The sequence below is a fragment of the Rhipicephalus microplus genome, chromosome 1 (genome assembly GCF_043290135.1).
Source record: "Rhipicephalus microplus isolate Deutch F79 chromosome 1, USDA_Rmic, whole genome shotgun sequence".
Taxonomy (NCBI): Eukaryota; Metazoa; Arthropoda; class Arachnida; order Ixodida; family Ixodidae; genus Rhipicephalus; species Rhipicephalus microplus.
This window is the reverse complement of record NC_134700.1, coordinates 75,775,519-75,791,298: the sequence shown is the minus strand read 5'-3', so window position 1 is coordinate 75,791,298 and position 15,780 is coordinate 75,775,519. Positions and strand designations below refer to the sequence as shown.

General features: G+C 44.5%; 1 protein-coding gene across 5 annotated transcripts in view; it reads left to right on the top strand.

The window, feature by feature from the left end:
* LOC119178689 (monocarboxylate transporter 12-like) overlaps positions 1-14,338 on the top strand; it is a 329,052-nt gene extending 314,714 nt beyond the window's left edge. For 4 of the 5 annotated variants that reach the window (XM_075880693.1, XM_075880600.1, XM_075880554.1 and 1 more), the window contains 2 exons: positions 5,115-5,356; positions 12,212-14,338. In XM_075880693.1, the coding sequence (XP_075736808.1) occupies positions 5,115-5,356; positions 12,212-12,393 (424 nt within the window). In that variant the 3' untranslated portion in view covers positions 12,394-14,338. Of the gene's footprint in view, positions 1-5,114; positions 5,357-10,178; positions 10,386-12,211 lie in introns of those variants that run through there. The other variant, XM_075880754.1, reaches the window with a different exon arrangement.
* Positions 14,339-15,780: the final 1,442 nt, after the last annotated feature.

The following is a 15,780-nucleotide window of genomic DNA, read 5'->3' as shown; positions in this document are numbered from 1 at the left end:
ATCCCACACATCACTATTTAAAAGACAGGTGCTCAAAAACAATGAAATGTTTTGAAAGTGTTGTCACGCACTACGTTGAGCAGTGACAAGAAATGTCTGATGAAGTTATATAAAAGCCTTCTACGCACACGCCTAGATTACGGTGCTATATTCTATCAGGCGGCAACACCATCAGCCTTGAAGAGTCTTGACCCTGTCCATAATCTAGGCATTCGCCTCTGTACGGTTGCTTTTCGAACTAGCCTTGTGGAGAGCCTGTACGTGGATTCGAATGAATGGTCGCTCCACCTACAAAAATGTTACCTGCATTTTTTGTACTTTCTGAAGGTGAAGGCAGACAAGAAACATCCCTCTCATTTCACAATAATGATTTGTCTTGTTTCGACTTGTTCGAGAACCGTCTTTCGTTGAGGCAGCCCTACTCGCCCCGTGTAAGAGGTCTGTCCGAAGAAACAGGTGTGCCTTTTCTCGAACACAGTTGATGGCTCCTGCAGCATATCTGCCACCGTGGCAGTGGCAGCTTATAGACTGTGATGTTTCTTTTGTTGAAGTCTCAAAGCACGTACCACTTGCACACATATATACATAATCCCTAGAACTACAACATAAATACACATGCCCCGAGTTTTTTACCGATGCCCCAAAGTCCGACACTTCTGTGTCATATGCACCGGTAGGCCAATCTTTTTTCGAGGTCTGCATTCTTCATCTTGATGCAAGCTTTTTAAAGGGAGAAGCTTACGCAATGCTGGCGGTCGTAAAACACATCAAACAGATAAAATTATAAAAGGCAGTAGTGTACACAGATTACCTAAGTGTGGTTAAAGCCCTGAAAACGCCTAAAAAGCACGAGAACCCCGTGCCTGTGTCACTTTACTCACTTCTGTGTACACTGTAACATCAAAACAGCATGTTGTTGTCTGCTGGGTGCCAGAACACCTTGGGATACGAGGGAACGTTTTGGCCGACAAGCTGGCTGCTTCCGCCAATGACACTACTTCCAATGCATCAATGCCAATCCCCGCACTTGGCTTGAAATCTTTTCTAAAACGAGAGCTCAGAGGGTATAGGTAGAGCAAGTAGAATAGATATAGAGACAATAAACTGCATGCTATTAAGCCACAACTAGGTAATTTACCACCACTATGAAAATCACGACTCAACTAAGTAACACTAACAAGGCTTAGAACAGGACATACACACTCCACACATACAAATCTTTTGTCTACCGGCAATCCACCATATTTTGAGAGATTTGGAGAACCACTTATGGTTCTCCACATTCTCTTCCCGTGCAATGAACTAGCTGCTCTCGAAAAAAAGCATTTTCTACTGCCCTACCGACAGCACCTCTCACTACACCCTGGGATACTCATCGGTTGGGATTTGCTTTTTAAACTGCAACCACTTTTCATGTTTTTAAAAGATGTTCATAGCTTTAACCCCATATTTCGAGGTCATCCATAGCACGACCTCACAACTATGGTCGTGGCTGCGATGACTACATCTCTATCGTGGTTTTGTTACCATGACATTTTGCCATCCGCTTTCACTGCACATATCTCACGCCGCTGTCATGATTTTATTACTTCCATGTTTTAACCCGCATTAGCGCGAGGACTTTTAAGGCCCCTGTACAGCCACGCATCATATCATTGTTCATATCTTTAGTCTGTTGAAATGGCGCTCTTTGGCCTTAAATTGGCCCTTGCGCCATTAAAGAGCACTCATCATCATCATAATTGCAGGGATAGGAATGCCCTAGTGCTCATTATTAGCTCGACAAATGGCACACATTTGTTATTAGTCTTGGTACACAATACAGAGAAGCTCATGAGCGAAAAGTGGTGGAAGTGACGTGAAAATATGTTTACCTGTTCAAATATATCACTGTGGCAACACATGTTTGCACTGACCAGACATACCAGCCCTGCGTGTGCATTCAGCCTGAAAATGCAAAAAAGTCATGATAAGCATGCAAACGACATTAGAATTAGGGTATTTATTGTGAGGTAACTGCCATAGCTCTCACATGCGCATAATCTCGAAAGCTCTAAACAACACATTACTACTTCCATTGCATTAGAAATCTCTTTATCTATCTCTCTCATTCAAACCGTCCACGGCATGCGAAAAACGTTGATCGTACTGTAAACTATATATTAGCGCACCTTCAAATCTCGCTCCTATTTTTTAAATCCCTCCTGTGCCACTGCGTCCGTGTCACTTGACTATTTTGAACAATTGCTTCGCAGCTAAGACGGCGCGGGGAACCATACACCTCGCCATAAGCGCACGTGTGGCGCCTTGTTTACAGCAGCGCTACCAATGTTCGCTCTAAATTCTCTCATATTGTACGGAGTTGGCAAAAAGTCATAACAAATACTAACCTTTACGGCACCGGTTGTGTTGCACACTTCAACTTTTATGGTATGTGGCAGGCCCTTAATTCCGCTTGTTTGCAGGCAGAGCGACTCTACATGAACGGCCGCACTTGTCGTTTCCCGTATTCCACAACATACGACGTGATAAGCGTTAAACGCTGCCCCTCCTTCGACAATATATCTATGTGTTTCTTCGGCAAGATCAATGATAGCGCTTAGAGATACCAGGGGCCCGAAAGCCGCCTGATTCTCGAGACGCGCCCCGCCGCGGTGGTCTAGTGGCTAAGGTACTCGGCTGCTGACCCACAGGTCGCGGGTTCGAATCCTGGCTGCGGCGGCTGCATTTCCGATGGAGGCGGAAGTGTTGTAGGCCCGTGTGCTCAGATTTGGGTGCACGTTAAAGAACCCCAGGTGGTCAAAATTTCCGGAGTCCTCCACTACGGCGTCTCTCATAATCATATGGTGGTTTTGGGACGTTAAACCCCACATATCAATCAATCATCGATTCTCGAGATGCGCACGCTTTCAAGTAGCCTCCATCACCTCTCGTGCCGCCATATTGAAGTGCTCTCCGCACCATTTACAGGAGCTCGAAAGTGCGAATAGTAGTGCCCCTGCGCATACTGGTTCGCTGCCTATATAGGCACACATTCGATGCGACAAAACGCGCGAGTTTGTCTGCCAGGTGCGAAAGCGTGGTTATTCTGTGTGATTTGAATGTCCTTGCAACACGCCCATGTGCACTGACACTCACTGACATATCTTGAGCGACGATGAGGCATTTTTAAATTAGGAGTGTTCTCTCTGCAGCCATTACCGCATAAAAGGCCACAAAACTGTCGTTTGTATAGAAGCTTTTAATGCTGCAGCAACTCGCAGACGGCAAGCTAACACAAGATCATTTTAACTGAGGGCGCCGCTTGCTGAAGTGATGTCAGAATCATTGGCACAGTTTTCAAGCTTGCAGGGTGGCACGCATCTAACACGTTTCGAGCATTTTTTCGCCGATTTCGTTCCCTTGATAGGGGATGTTTTTTTATGGTCATAGCAGTTATATGGGCACTCTCGGCCGATTTGTGCCGCCAGCGTCGGTGTCATGCACCGTGTATATATATATATATATATATATATATATATATATATATATATATATATATATATATATATATATATATATATATATTCAAGGAAGAATGAAAGCCTCCCACACTCGGACACTCGGCACCCAGCTCGTCGCGATACGCCGACGCGCGCTCATCTTCCCCGCGTAATTGACAGAATTGCGCGCCTTCTTTTTGACCGGAACGATTGCGTTTGTCGCTGCACAGGGGCCGTTTGCGAAAAAAGTGCAATTTTCAAGCACAGCGAACTAACAACAACTGGGACACACGTTAGTCTGCACTCCTCTATGCCTGTCGTTACGTTTGATGCGTCGTTTTTGTTTAAACAGCACGTTATGTGTCGAGTGGTAGACGTTGTTAGTTTGCTGTCGTCCTGTGTGTATTGTTTTCTTGTTTCATTTGTACATGTGTATGGCGCTGGACGTTTCGATCTGCTTGCCGTTCTCAGCGTTACAGTCTAAGTTGTCGCTATCGCACTCGGTGCTTCGCAGTTGCGGCGAAACTGCGATTTTTTGTTGGTGGCTTCCTCCACAGGTACGACGGGAGGTTCCAGAAAAACTTTCACTTCTTTCCTGTCGATAACATACCTGCATATTGCCATATGTGCTCAGCATGGGAGAGCGAATCACAAGCGCGCCATTGTCCGACAGACTTCTATCAAGACGGGGAACGGCGTGATTCCACGCTGAACTGAGAGCCGCATCGCGTGGAGGCCAGAAGTGTTTCGGAGAAGTGTTAGATCTGTGGCCACTTGAGCATGCAGTTGGCATTGGCAGTTGGCATTGGCAGAACACGCAGTTGGCATTGGCAGTTGGCAACAAGTTGGCATTGCAGGAAAACAACCATACACTTTGCACAGGACACCACTGAGCGCAAAATCTTTTGAGTCGGCGCAATATAACACGTTGACACAGCAGCAACCCACCAAAACACCCACCAAATCCGCCTCCCATTGCTCGGCTGACTGAAGCCTGTTGTGACAGCAGCACCACTTCCAGACACCGCTTGCGGTGGTGCCACGCAATGCCGCCGAGTTTTCAAACTGCCACATCGGCGCACCGCACGCCGCACCGCACGCCGCACTGTGTGTCTGGCACACCCACTTTCGCTGCATTTGTGACTTCCAAAAACGGTTATTTTCGTGCCCTAGCTTGCGCGCCGGTCAACGGGGGGAAGGCGGAGCGCGTTAGTCGGCATCACGAAAGTCGAAAAAGTTTCATCCCAGAACATATTCAAATGGTTGATTACAGTAGCTCTATCATTATTATTTTTATGGCAATTTGAAGTGTAACGGATGTTCTATACTATTTGTAATCCACTTCAATAGGCGCAACAAGCCACGTGTCATTTAAAATTCTGTTTGCTTTAATTAGACTTATAGTAAGTACGAGCTGCATTGGGGGCAAACGGTTAATCAAGCTGACTGGCAAGGCAATAAATGAAACGATATTTTTCCGATGCCTTAAGGATACCGTTCAAGATTGCAAAAGAAACTGGGTCGTTAGCGTCAGGAGAAAAACGCAATTTGTACTAGTATATGCTGTCTTTGCAGATGACAACCAGTGCTTGAGTCGAAAATCTGTCGCTGCAAAAGGAACTAATCTCGCAGGCGGGACATTATGGCCGTAGGCTTCTTGCTTGCTTCACTGTCCTTGCTGGCTCTAACCCGCGGAAAGTCCATCGTCCTGCTGGGAGCGGCAAGTCTGCTTTTTGGCCTTACTGGTGGCAGCATAATGATCCTCTTCTCCGTCCTCATCGTGGAGTATTTCGGCCTCAAGAAGCTACCCATGGCCATCGGTATCCACTGCCTGGTGAATGGCCTCTCGGCACTTCCTAGGCCGCTGATTATAGGTAAGGAATGTTGATGGCATATTGCTAACACGCACACAGTTATTGAAAACAAAAGTTATTAGTTTTGACTAACGAGTGTAGCAGCCCTAGTAACCGTTTTGACTAACGAGTGTAGTAGCCCTGTAACGGAAGTAGCAGCCCTGGTAATCGACCAACTGGGTTCATTTCCTACCACTTTTACATCAATGGGTCATTGGTAAGCCATTTTACGCAGTGAAACAAACAAAACTTACTGGGCAAAGTTTCCCATGCATACTGAGGAGTATGGTGGCGTCTAGTCCGATTTTCCCGGTCGAGCACAGGTACGTGATTGTCGGATTGTTGCAGATCAATAATTGTGGTCGAGATTAATTGTCAATAAAGAACACGAGATTGAATAGGAGTTAATAAAATTAGTGCTTCACATGTCCTCAACCCCACACGTTCGTAGCATTGTAAGTATGACTCAAGTCGCTTCTCCTGAGATTTCAATATTGTTTGCGGACCAACAGATGCCACGTTGGCCGAGAAAACTTGCACCGGTGGCGTCGCATTGATGTTGTGGAGTTCCTGAAATCGTCGCTCGGTTAGGTGCTTGCGCAGAACTCTTTTTCTAGATTTACTTGTACGTGTAGGACCAGTTCTTTGTCGTTTATTTAGTAAATAAATTGCACAGGCGCAGCATCTGGCCACCCTAAGAATTGCTCAAGACATTCCCATTTATAAAGAAGGTGATCCAGCTGACGCCGCAAATCATAGGCCGATCTATGTGTTAGGCATAATTAATACCATTCTCAAAAAATAATTTCCAACCACATGAAAATATATCTCAATAAGTATAATGCGCTCTGCCACCAGCAACATAGCTTTAGACCACGTTTCTCATCAGAAACCGCTGTTATCACGTTATCACAAAAGATAAATGTGGCCTTCGATCTTAACTAACTAGTAGCCGCCATATTTCTTGATTTCAAAAAGCCTTCAGCTCATTGCATAATTGTATATTATTGGACAAGCCTAAACATGGTGGATTTAGCGGTAAAGTGTTTATTTAGGAAGTTACATGAAAGATCAATTTTTGGTAGTAAAAAAGATAACATAACATATTCAAGACAAAATATTGTTACTCCACATCGAGCTCCACAAGGCTCTGTACTAGATCCTCTACTTTTATTCTTTATATATTATTGGCCTACAACAAATAATCGACTGTGCAGAAACTATGATGTATGCAGAAGACACATGTATTAGAGTAACTGCTGATAATATTACAGAGCTTAATCAAAAGGTAAATTTGGAATTAAAGAAAATATCAGACTGGTTTTTAGGTAAGAAATAACAATCAATACAAAGAAAATAAAATGTGTTGTTCTTCTGTCATGTTACAAGAAAGTAACTGCCCTATCTTTAAATATAGAGATAAATACCGTTTCGTTAGAACATCTTACAAATACATAGCAGTGGTGTTTGACAAACATCTTCAACAGGAAGAACACATTAACAGCACATGCTCCAGATTAGCGTCTGGTTGTTACAGTTTAACATTAACCCGTGAATACTTTATTATACGTATGGTGCGACTCATGTTTTTGCTTTTACTGACCTGACAGTTACATAAGATACCCAAAAAGTAGCCATAGACACAGCAGGTGAAGAAACTCGCTTATCTATGAGAGGTAACGAAAGCTAAGTTTGCGTTATAAAATACCATGAAACAGCGCGGAACTGCGAACGAACACAAACAAGTAAGCAACCAGACAAGGTGTTCACGCGTCTGAATTGTGCACAACACAACAAACTTCTTTGTTGAGTGATGACAGACCGCCTCTCTGCTTTTATACAACGAAGACAAAGCACTGAAAACCCTGGGCCAAACCAAGAGGTCCTGAGTCACGAAGCTTTTTGAACGAACATAAATTACCATCAGTGCCATCTGTTGAAAACTAGGAATGGTTTGTGTAATTGGAAAGCAAATTCATTTTCAAGATAGGTTACACAAGGGGTCTTGGCGCAGTAGCGAGATACCGATAATTTATAGAGGAGATGGATCGGTGCCTTCGAGAATAAGGTTCTCAGCAGTTCCATTTTAGTCATGATAATTTTTTTTGAAAGGAACTTATTGTACAATAATAAAGTTGGCGTGGAGCAGTTAATATCGAGTTCCCGTCGCTGCCTCAGAGTGCTGCTTACCGATTTTACCACACGCCGCATTCGTCGTTTTGCAATCTTCTTTTGGGTACTCGGCTGCGGACCTGCCGGTCAAGGGATCGAATCTCGGCTGCGGTGGCTGCATTTTAAATGGAGGCGAAAATACTGTAGGCCCATGTGCTCGGATTTGGGTCGACGTTAAAGAACCCCAGGTGGTCAAAATTTCCAGAGCCCTCTACTACAGCGTCTCTCGTAATTGTGTGGTGGTTTTGGGACGTTGAATCCAACATATCAATCAATCATCATCAATATTTTTTGCAAATCCAAATTGTGCTGATCTTGTGATTGCTCGCCATTGCGACATGAGAAATGAAGCAGTATACAAACCATACTGTATTAGTAACTTGACATAGCAAGTAAGCACCATGTGTACTTTGCCGACAGGTAACCAGCGCACGATAGTATAAAGGAAGGCAGCAGGAGATTATTGCAGTGTGTTGTGGGTTCAGAGAAGCGCGCAAGTGCATTCCTGCCTCGTCGTGGTAAGCTCCTTCCTGGCCGCGAGCGCTTGAAGCCTCGGAGAGGGCTTGGAAATGGACGCTGTAGGGGACAGAGACCAGGGCGAGTTCATTTCTGACACCATTGGATACGGCCACAGGAAGGTTTGGGCTTGTTCTACTAGGATATCAATTTGCGCTGAAGCGAGAAAGATTAGGCGTTCTCAACGTCTGTGTCTCGCCATTGCTCGCCTTGTACTTATTCGCCCCTGCCGAGGGGTATTACCAGGGGTGTGGTGGCAGTTGCCGTACTAGAGTAATCGAAAAATTGTAATCGATTAAGTGCGCGCCTTTAATCGAGTAATCGTTCCTTGTGATTTAATGATCGCTTCTTACCGGCACGGAGAACGTGTCAGGACACGCCCGGACAATGCCTTACCCTCGCGTAACGCTAGCACACGCCACGGTACTTCACCGATCCTGATTGGCCACGTGTCCAGCTGCCTTTCCCAGTAGCTTTTTGCTCGCCCAGCGCTCGCCTGTGTACTTAGAGAAAAAGGACTGTGTACTGTAGCAGTGCTGCCAACTCTAGGGAATTTCGCTAGTGCTTATAGAAAAAGAAAAATTTGTCATCATCTAGGGAAATTTTTCGCTTCCGCGTGAAGCAAGCACATCGACGACAGGACCTCCCGCCCACAACCTCGCTTTTGTTTCTTCTCCCAGTTTTTCTCTTTTACATCCCCTCTACACTTACCCAAAAGCGCTGTGACATGTCAAGTAGCGGTTCCGAGGGGTGCAGAGGAGCAACAGGGCCAGTCTCCGCCCCGAACGATGTCAGGCTCCTTCCTCCATGGCGTCAGCGCTCTCCTCTCCCCCACTTTATTGCAGTTCATTCTGTGCCGTCCGTGTTCGACGTCGATTGCCTGAATCCCGGTTCAAACCAAAGAAAAAGTGCCCTCTCTCGAGTCCACGAAGTATATGCTTTTCTTTACACCAACCTCTCATTTTCTCGCCCTTCACAAACGGCGTTATTTCTTAGGTTTCTTGTCGGTCTTCCTTCTTTGCGAATGCTGGCACGTTGCTAAAGGGCTGCCTCGTGGAGCCATGTGGCTGCGCCAAGGTCACCAAGGTTTCCTTGAAAAGCGTGGCCAGAGTAGTAGGCTGCATGTATATGCGGTTGTTTGCACAGGTAAAAAAATTTGAAAAAGAAAGTTGCAAAAAAGTGGCTGCTGGAAGACTGGAAGGATATATTTGAAACAAATATATGGCAGTCAATATTTGTAATAAACATATCTTTTCCTAACCATTTAACAGGTTGCGAGGGAGGAACTGCCAACCTGCATATTATACGTTTTTATGGTTTAACTATTTTTCGTCACAATATCATGTATTAGATATCATGACAAAGCTTGATAGTACGTTGTTCAGGACATTGTTTATAAGTTAAGTAAGCGTGCATCACGTCATGTTTTATAAAAACAACACCAAGCATTTTCTGCAGGAGAGTTGCAAAACAACAGAATTGATGGATTTTTAAAGCTTGCTCGCCGGAATATTTCACGTACTGCACTTTATATGCTCGTTCTGGCTATTATTATTATTATTATTATTATTATTATTAATGTTATTATTATTACTATTATTATTATTATTATTATTATTATTATTATTATTATTATTATTATTATTATTATTATTATTATTATTATTATTATTATTATTATTATTATTATTATTTTGTAACTTGCACGTTATTACAAGTGCACTGTTACATTGTTTTAGTGTAAGATTTCTGTGCTTTGCATTGAACAGCTAGCAGTGTTTCTAAATATTATTTTGATAATTTATTTTTTCTTCGGCCTATATGATTTTCGGTGTTGGTGATTTTGTATAAAATACTGCAATACAACATACCCTGCCCCCTCCACCCCCCCTACTTGTGCTGACCACTTACTTTTGTGATTTAATAGAATAAAGTGTTGTTAAAGCTTTTAGATTTGTACTGCGGAATTTTTTCACATTCAAAATGGTAATTTACTGAATATTTTAAATCTAATGCACCGTTATATCATAAAAGTCAACTTCGAGATCATTTTCCACAGCACAAACACCTTAATTTTCCAAAAACCACTGTCTATAAAAATCAAGGGAAATCTAGGAAATTATTTCACTCCAGATAAGAAAAAGTGGCTTCGCAGGTTGGCAGCACTGCCGGGCAGATTCACACAGGCCTGGACGGGAGGTTGACGCGCTGCTCAGGCTGGCGGTGTCTTGTACGTGTGCTCGGCTGCTGCCTTTTGTGTGATATCCGTGAGGCCTGCCAGCAAGCGTAGGCTCCGTTGGTCTTGCGGAGTTTTCTTACCTACCCGCAAGCCTATAGCTTGGGTTAATAAACCCGTTTTTCTTGACAACATGCTTAGAGTGTCTTCACTGCGCCGTGTCGGAGTCGACGAATCCAGCTGTAGCGTCTCTGTGCGCGACGATAACGGAGTACGTCGCATCGCTCCTTGGTTGTTTCGTAGGGTAAGCTTACAGCAAACCAAGCTCCCCAACATTTACAACATGGTGGCAATGGTGCTCAACTGCAGCTACCGCAACGGTTAAATGATAATCATAGGCGTTAGTCATCGGGACGGAGATGTGCCGCTAGGTACGTGGCTAGGCTGCTGGCATCGCTAAATCTATCTTACACCAATAGACATTGTACTAGCTTTCATATATCGAAGTGCTATAAATAGCCTACTACTTCTGTAAAGGCACGTTTTATTTTCTTGTTACACCAGTTTCTATGACGTATCAATGTACCATATATTTTTTTTCCATTCATCACCAGGGCGGCTGAAAAGCACCATGTCGTCGAGCAGCATTTCATTTTGCGCGGCGCAAAGGTCTTCAACATGTATATAGGCAGTACAGAGAAGTGATTACTCACGTCTTAGTCAGTTACCCGGAGGACCATTCTCTATGCCAGTAGGCGCTTGCTGAGCGAGAAAACGTGTGAAACGAAGATACAGACGACAACGCGCTGCTGGAAACGCTACGGGTATTCTGAATTCAGCTTTTTCTAAATCGATTTTTAGAATTCGCGTATTTTTTCTACGTGGCTTAAAATAACTGAGTGGAATGCTTGAAGGCGCTTTATACACAAGATACAAGCATATAATTTTTTTGTTAACGTAGAGAGAACTGGCTTCATTGATTGATTTGTGGGGTGTAACGTCCCAAAACCACCATTTGATTATGAGAGTCGCCGTAGTGGAGGGCTCCGGAAATTTTGACCACCTGGGGTTCTTTAACGTGGACCCAAATCTGAGTACACGGGCCTACAACAGTTCCACCTCCATCGGAAATGCAGCCGCCGCAGACGAGAACCGAACCCACGACCTGCGGGCCAGCAGCCGAGTACCTTAGCCACTAGACCACCGCGGCGGGGCGAGAACTGGCTTCATTATACTGCACTGCAGAAAGTGCCAGAACTTCTTCAACCTTCGCCCCGCCGTGGTGGTCTAGTGGCTAAGGTACTCGGCTGCTGACCCGCAGGGCGCGGGTGGGAATCCCGGCTGCGGCGGCTGAATTTCCGATGGAGGCGGAAATGTTGTAGGCCCGTGTGCTCAGATTTGGGTGCACGTTAAAGAACACTAGGTGGTCTAAATTTCCGGAGCCCTCCACTACAACGTCTCTCATAATCATATAGTGGTTTTGGGACGTTAAACCCCACATATCAATCAATTCTTCAACCTTCGGCGCAAGAAATAGCTTCAACATTTTAAAAGTTATGCGAAAGGTGAAGAAATATTGTGAAAGGAAAGCCTTTGACGCAGCTGGTGCAGCCGAAACTCACACTGGGTATGTTTATAAAAAATCACGATATGATGATGAAAGACGCCGTGGTAGAAGGCTTTCGAAATTTCCGCTATCTGGTCGCACAGTACACGAGCCTTTAGCATTTTGCTTCTATCGAAATGGGACCGCCGCGACCGGTGTCAAGCTCGCAACCTTCGGTCAAAATCAGAACACCCGGGACCACTAAATCACCGTGCCGGACACTAGAGATCTTCAGGAATTAAGGATATGCTGCGGGAGCTTTCTGCAAAAGTACACTGATTTACTTTTTCATTACACTACCTGTGAAATCTGATACAGTATCGCAACATTTCCAATGCCCATGCCGCCTAGCACATTACTGAATTGATATGAGGACTGAATAACTAATGCTACATTTACTGCGCAGGTTACTACAGGGACCGGGGTTCATCTTATGCCGGCATGTACCTGATGCTTGCCGCTGTCTCGTTAACAACTAGCCTCCTCTGGGCCATCGAGTGCTTTATGAAGTGGCGAGCCGAGAAGGTGACGATGTGTGCGAATGAGAAGGAATCTTCCGTTAATAAGAAGACTGCCTCAGAAGCGTAGCCAGTGGCGTTTTTTCATCTGCGATTGTGCGGTGGATGCGCACTGATGGTGCACAGTGCTGTAGAGATTTGCCCTTGAGAAGCTCGAAGTCTGTGCCTTCTGAAAGCTGGTTTTGTACGTCGGTGACTTGTCAGATGGACTGAGGAACTTACGGACGATTACATGACAGCAAGTGAACCATGTATATCACGCAAAAGTGTCGACTTTGAACTGTTCTTTTGCTTTTATGTTACGTGTATTTGCTGATAAGCGACAGCGATGTTCTTGCGTCATGTGTAGTGTATCTCTTCAATGAGGTCGAGTAGCGCCTCCAAAAAATTGGCGTTTTACACATATTCGTATCAGTGAGACGTTCTGCATTTGCTCAATATGGTGTAAATGCCAACTTCTGCATACATTGTCTTCAATAGGTGAGGAAACCAGCTACTCACCGCAATTCTTCGCTAATGCTAAAACAAAGGTAGCGGCAAGATGAATGACTGTGTTTCCCAAGGACTATCCTTTTTGAATACCAGTGCTGTGACGCTGAGAATTTTGATACAACAGAAAGGCGAGCTGTACTTTACGACTTAACAAAAAAAAACTATCCCCTCTGAAAAGGTTGTGAGAAACGAAGGAGGCCCTGACCCAATCGTCTGGTTACTTTCAAGGTGAACGGAACGACCCAACGAGCCAGCACCTCGTGGCTCGTGCTCGTTCCCGCACTCCTTCTTCCTCCTTTATTTGCAACACACTCCCGCGGCCACAGAAACTCGCGGCAATGTTCGGGTGCAGAGCGGCGGAACCTGAGGTGGACATTGGCGATCAAGATGCGAGCGATAGAAAAGGCGGGGTTGTTACACGGTGATAATGGAGGGCTTTTGTGAGGCGGTGGCTTGTCCACAGACTCGTGTGGGACGAAGGTCCTTGGTTCGTTCCCGGGTTTCGGCACCAGAATGAAGTGTGAGAAACGAAGTGGGAGACCGTGACCCGATTGTTTGGCTACATCGAAGGTCAAAGGAACAACTGAGCGAGCCAGCGCCCCTGGCTCGTGCCCCACCGCCCCTTCTTTCTCCTCTATTGGCAGCAATGATCAATTAGAAAGCTGAAAAGTTCTGAACGACTCTTATGTTTTGAAAGCTATTCGTAGACGTAGGAAGTCCCACGTGTTATCAAATGACCGATCAATTTAGTTGCGTATGGTATTCTTCCTCCAGTAAGGTGCTTCCTCCAGTATTAGGTGATATTCACTCTAATATCAGGGAAGAACCTCGAGTAGATGAAGTCTCCCTGAGTTATTTGCGCAGTACACCCTTCAAATGTAGAATTGGTTTGTTAGATGCTTGATTACTTTTGTAAGGCTCCACTGTGCTTCCAGTGTACAAGTAGGAACCAATAATACGCTTTTGTCGCCTCAAGTCATTCCATGAACATTCCACGTGGTGTGAAGTGTAAAGCAGGAAGTGTGCTTTTCTGTTGATAATTTTTATTATGGCTCATGAAAAGAGCAAAAAAGCGTTTTCGACAAACTGCAAATGATTGAGCTCTTGGTCACACTTCACAGCTTTTTACAATGATACCTTTTTTTGTTGCATTCAATTGAGCAATAAGCCATTAGATCACAACTGCTGTAGTAATGCAAAGAAGGACGCTGTGAAGGCGGCCGGCTGCGTTGAACTTCTCAATAATCCAGGCACTAACACAAAAACCCTGCGTTTCACACATGATTGTCCCGTGGTCTTCACAACCTGTAAACCCAGTTACGATACCCTGTCATCATGCAGTACATTTTATTCATGGAATATTCCATCAACCTCGCAGTATCGTCACTGTTGAACTGGAAATATCACCTGGTAAACTGCTAGGCGTGGCTGGGATATCTGTCATCCAGCAATTTAATGCCCTCATATGCGTCAAGAGGAAAACAATATCGCTTTTGAGAATGGAATAAAAAATTCAGACCGAATAGTGTTATTTGTTTCGTGAATGGTTACCGAATAGGGAAAGTAGTTTGGCCACACAAAGCTTTTACCTATTCAAAAAGAAAATATCTGCTGTTACATGTGGCTCAATGCTGTTCCGTATGTTGATGCGAGTTGTGTATTTTGCTTGATGTTTCCTTCTAATGTTAATGGCTTGCGGTATTCATTCCTGTGAATCATGAGGCTTTGCGTTCGTTTTTTTGTTGTTGTAGGGTGTGCGCAAGAAACTCTTTGTTGTGGGCTCGTGTTTCATTGGAGTTTGAACACATTTCGGACAACTTTAGGTGAGGTGCTGCAGCATCTATGTTTTTTAGAGATGTTCTCAAGAAAGGCTACTGGGAAGAGTTTGACTCAACGGTCAACATTATTCATGCTATTGTAGTGAATGAGTGTTTTCATTTTTTGTAGTTTTGTTTCTTAAGTGTATTAGGATGGTAACAAACTGGAGCCGACTAAGATTCGCATGAATTATATTTCACGCGTAGAGCTGCCTCAGATGCTTGAGTGACTAATTCAAACTCGAATTCACCAAAATATTACTCTGAGTCACAATGAGCCATGACTGACACCTCGATGCGAGTCTAACGAAGTGGACACGTGAGTAAGCACATGATCAACTTTTTCGATCATGATGTCACTGGTCTGTAACATCTCGCAATATCGGTGCTCTACATGATACCTCATGATTGCGTGCTTTCATACACGTGTTACCAGTGCTCTCAAGTTCCAATACAAGTAGACCAGCTTTTTTTTTGGAAAGATGACTGAGACCAAGTATTTTTATGAAGAACTTGTGAAAGAGTTTGCGTGCGGAGGTCAGTAACTCAAGCCTCTTATGAGTAATATTGAGCCAGCATATGAAGGCTAGTGCATTAAAGCTGGTGAGAATGCGCAAAACAACGTGAGCCCACTTAAGACTCACTGCAATGCTGAAATAGGTACAGCTAAGCCAGTGAAAAAAAAATGTGCAGTCCAGGATCACTGAAATTTTCTTCAGCAAGATCCATTCACTAATGTTTATCTCAGCTAGGTTCACTTGGGCTTGCCCCGCTACGGTGGTCTAGTGGCTAAAAACTCGGCTGCTGACCCGCAGGTCGCGGGATTGAATGGCGGATGAGGAGGCTGAATTTTCGATAGAGGCGAAATCGCTGTACGCCCGTGTGCTCAGATTTCGCTGCACGTTAAAGAATCCCAGCTGGTCAAAATTTCTGGAGTCCTCCTCTACGCCGCCTTTCATATAACTATGGTAATTTTGGGACGTCAAACCACACATATCAATCAAGAACTTGGGCTCAAACTCATTAAATATCACTCACCCTGACTTGGTCAGTCATACGACTTGATGTGCGTCTGATTGAATTAATTTTTGAGTCAGCTTGCCGACCTATTCACTCACAGAATGTGAGGGAGTACTGCAGGAGCACAG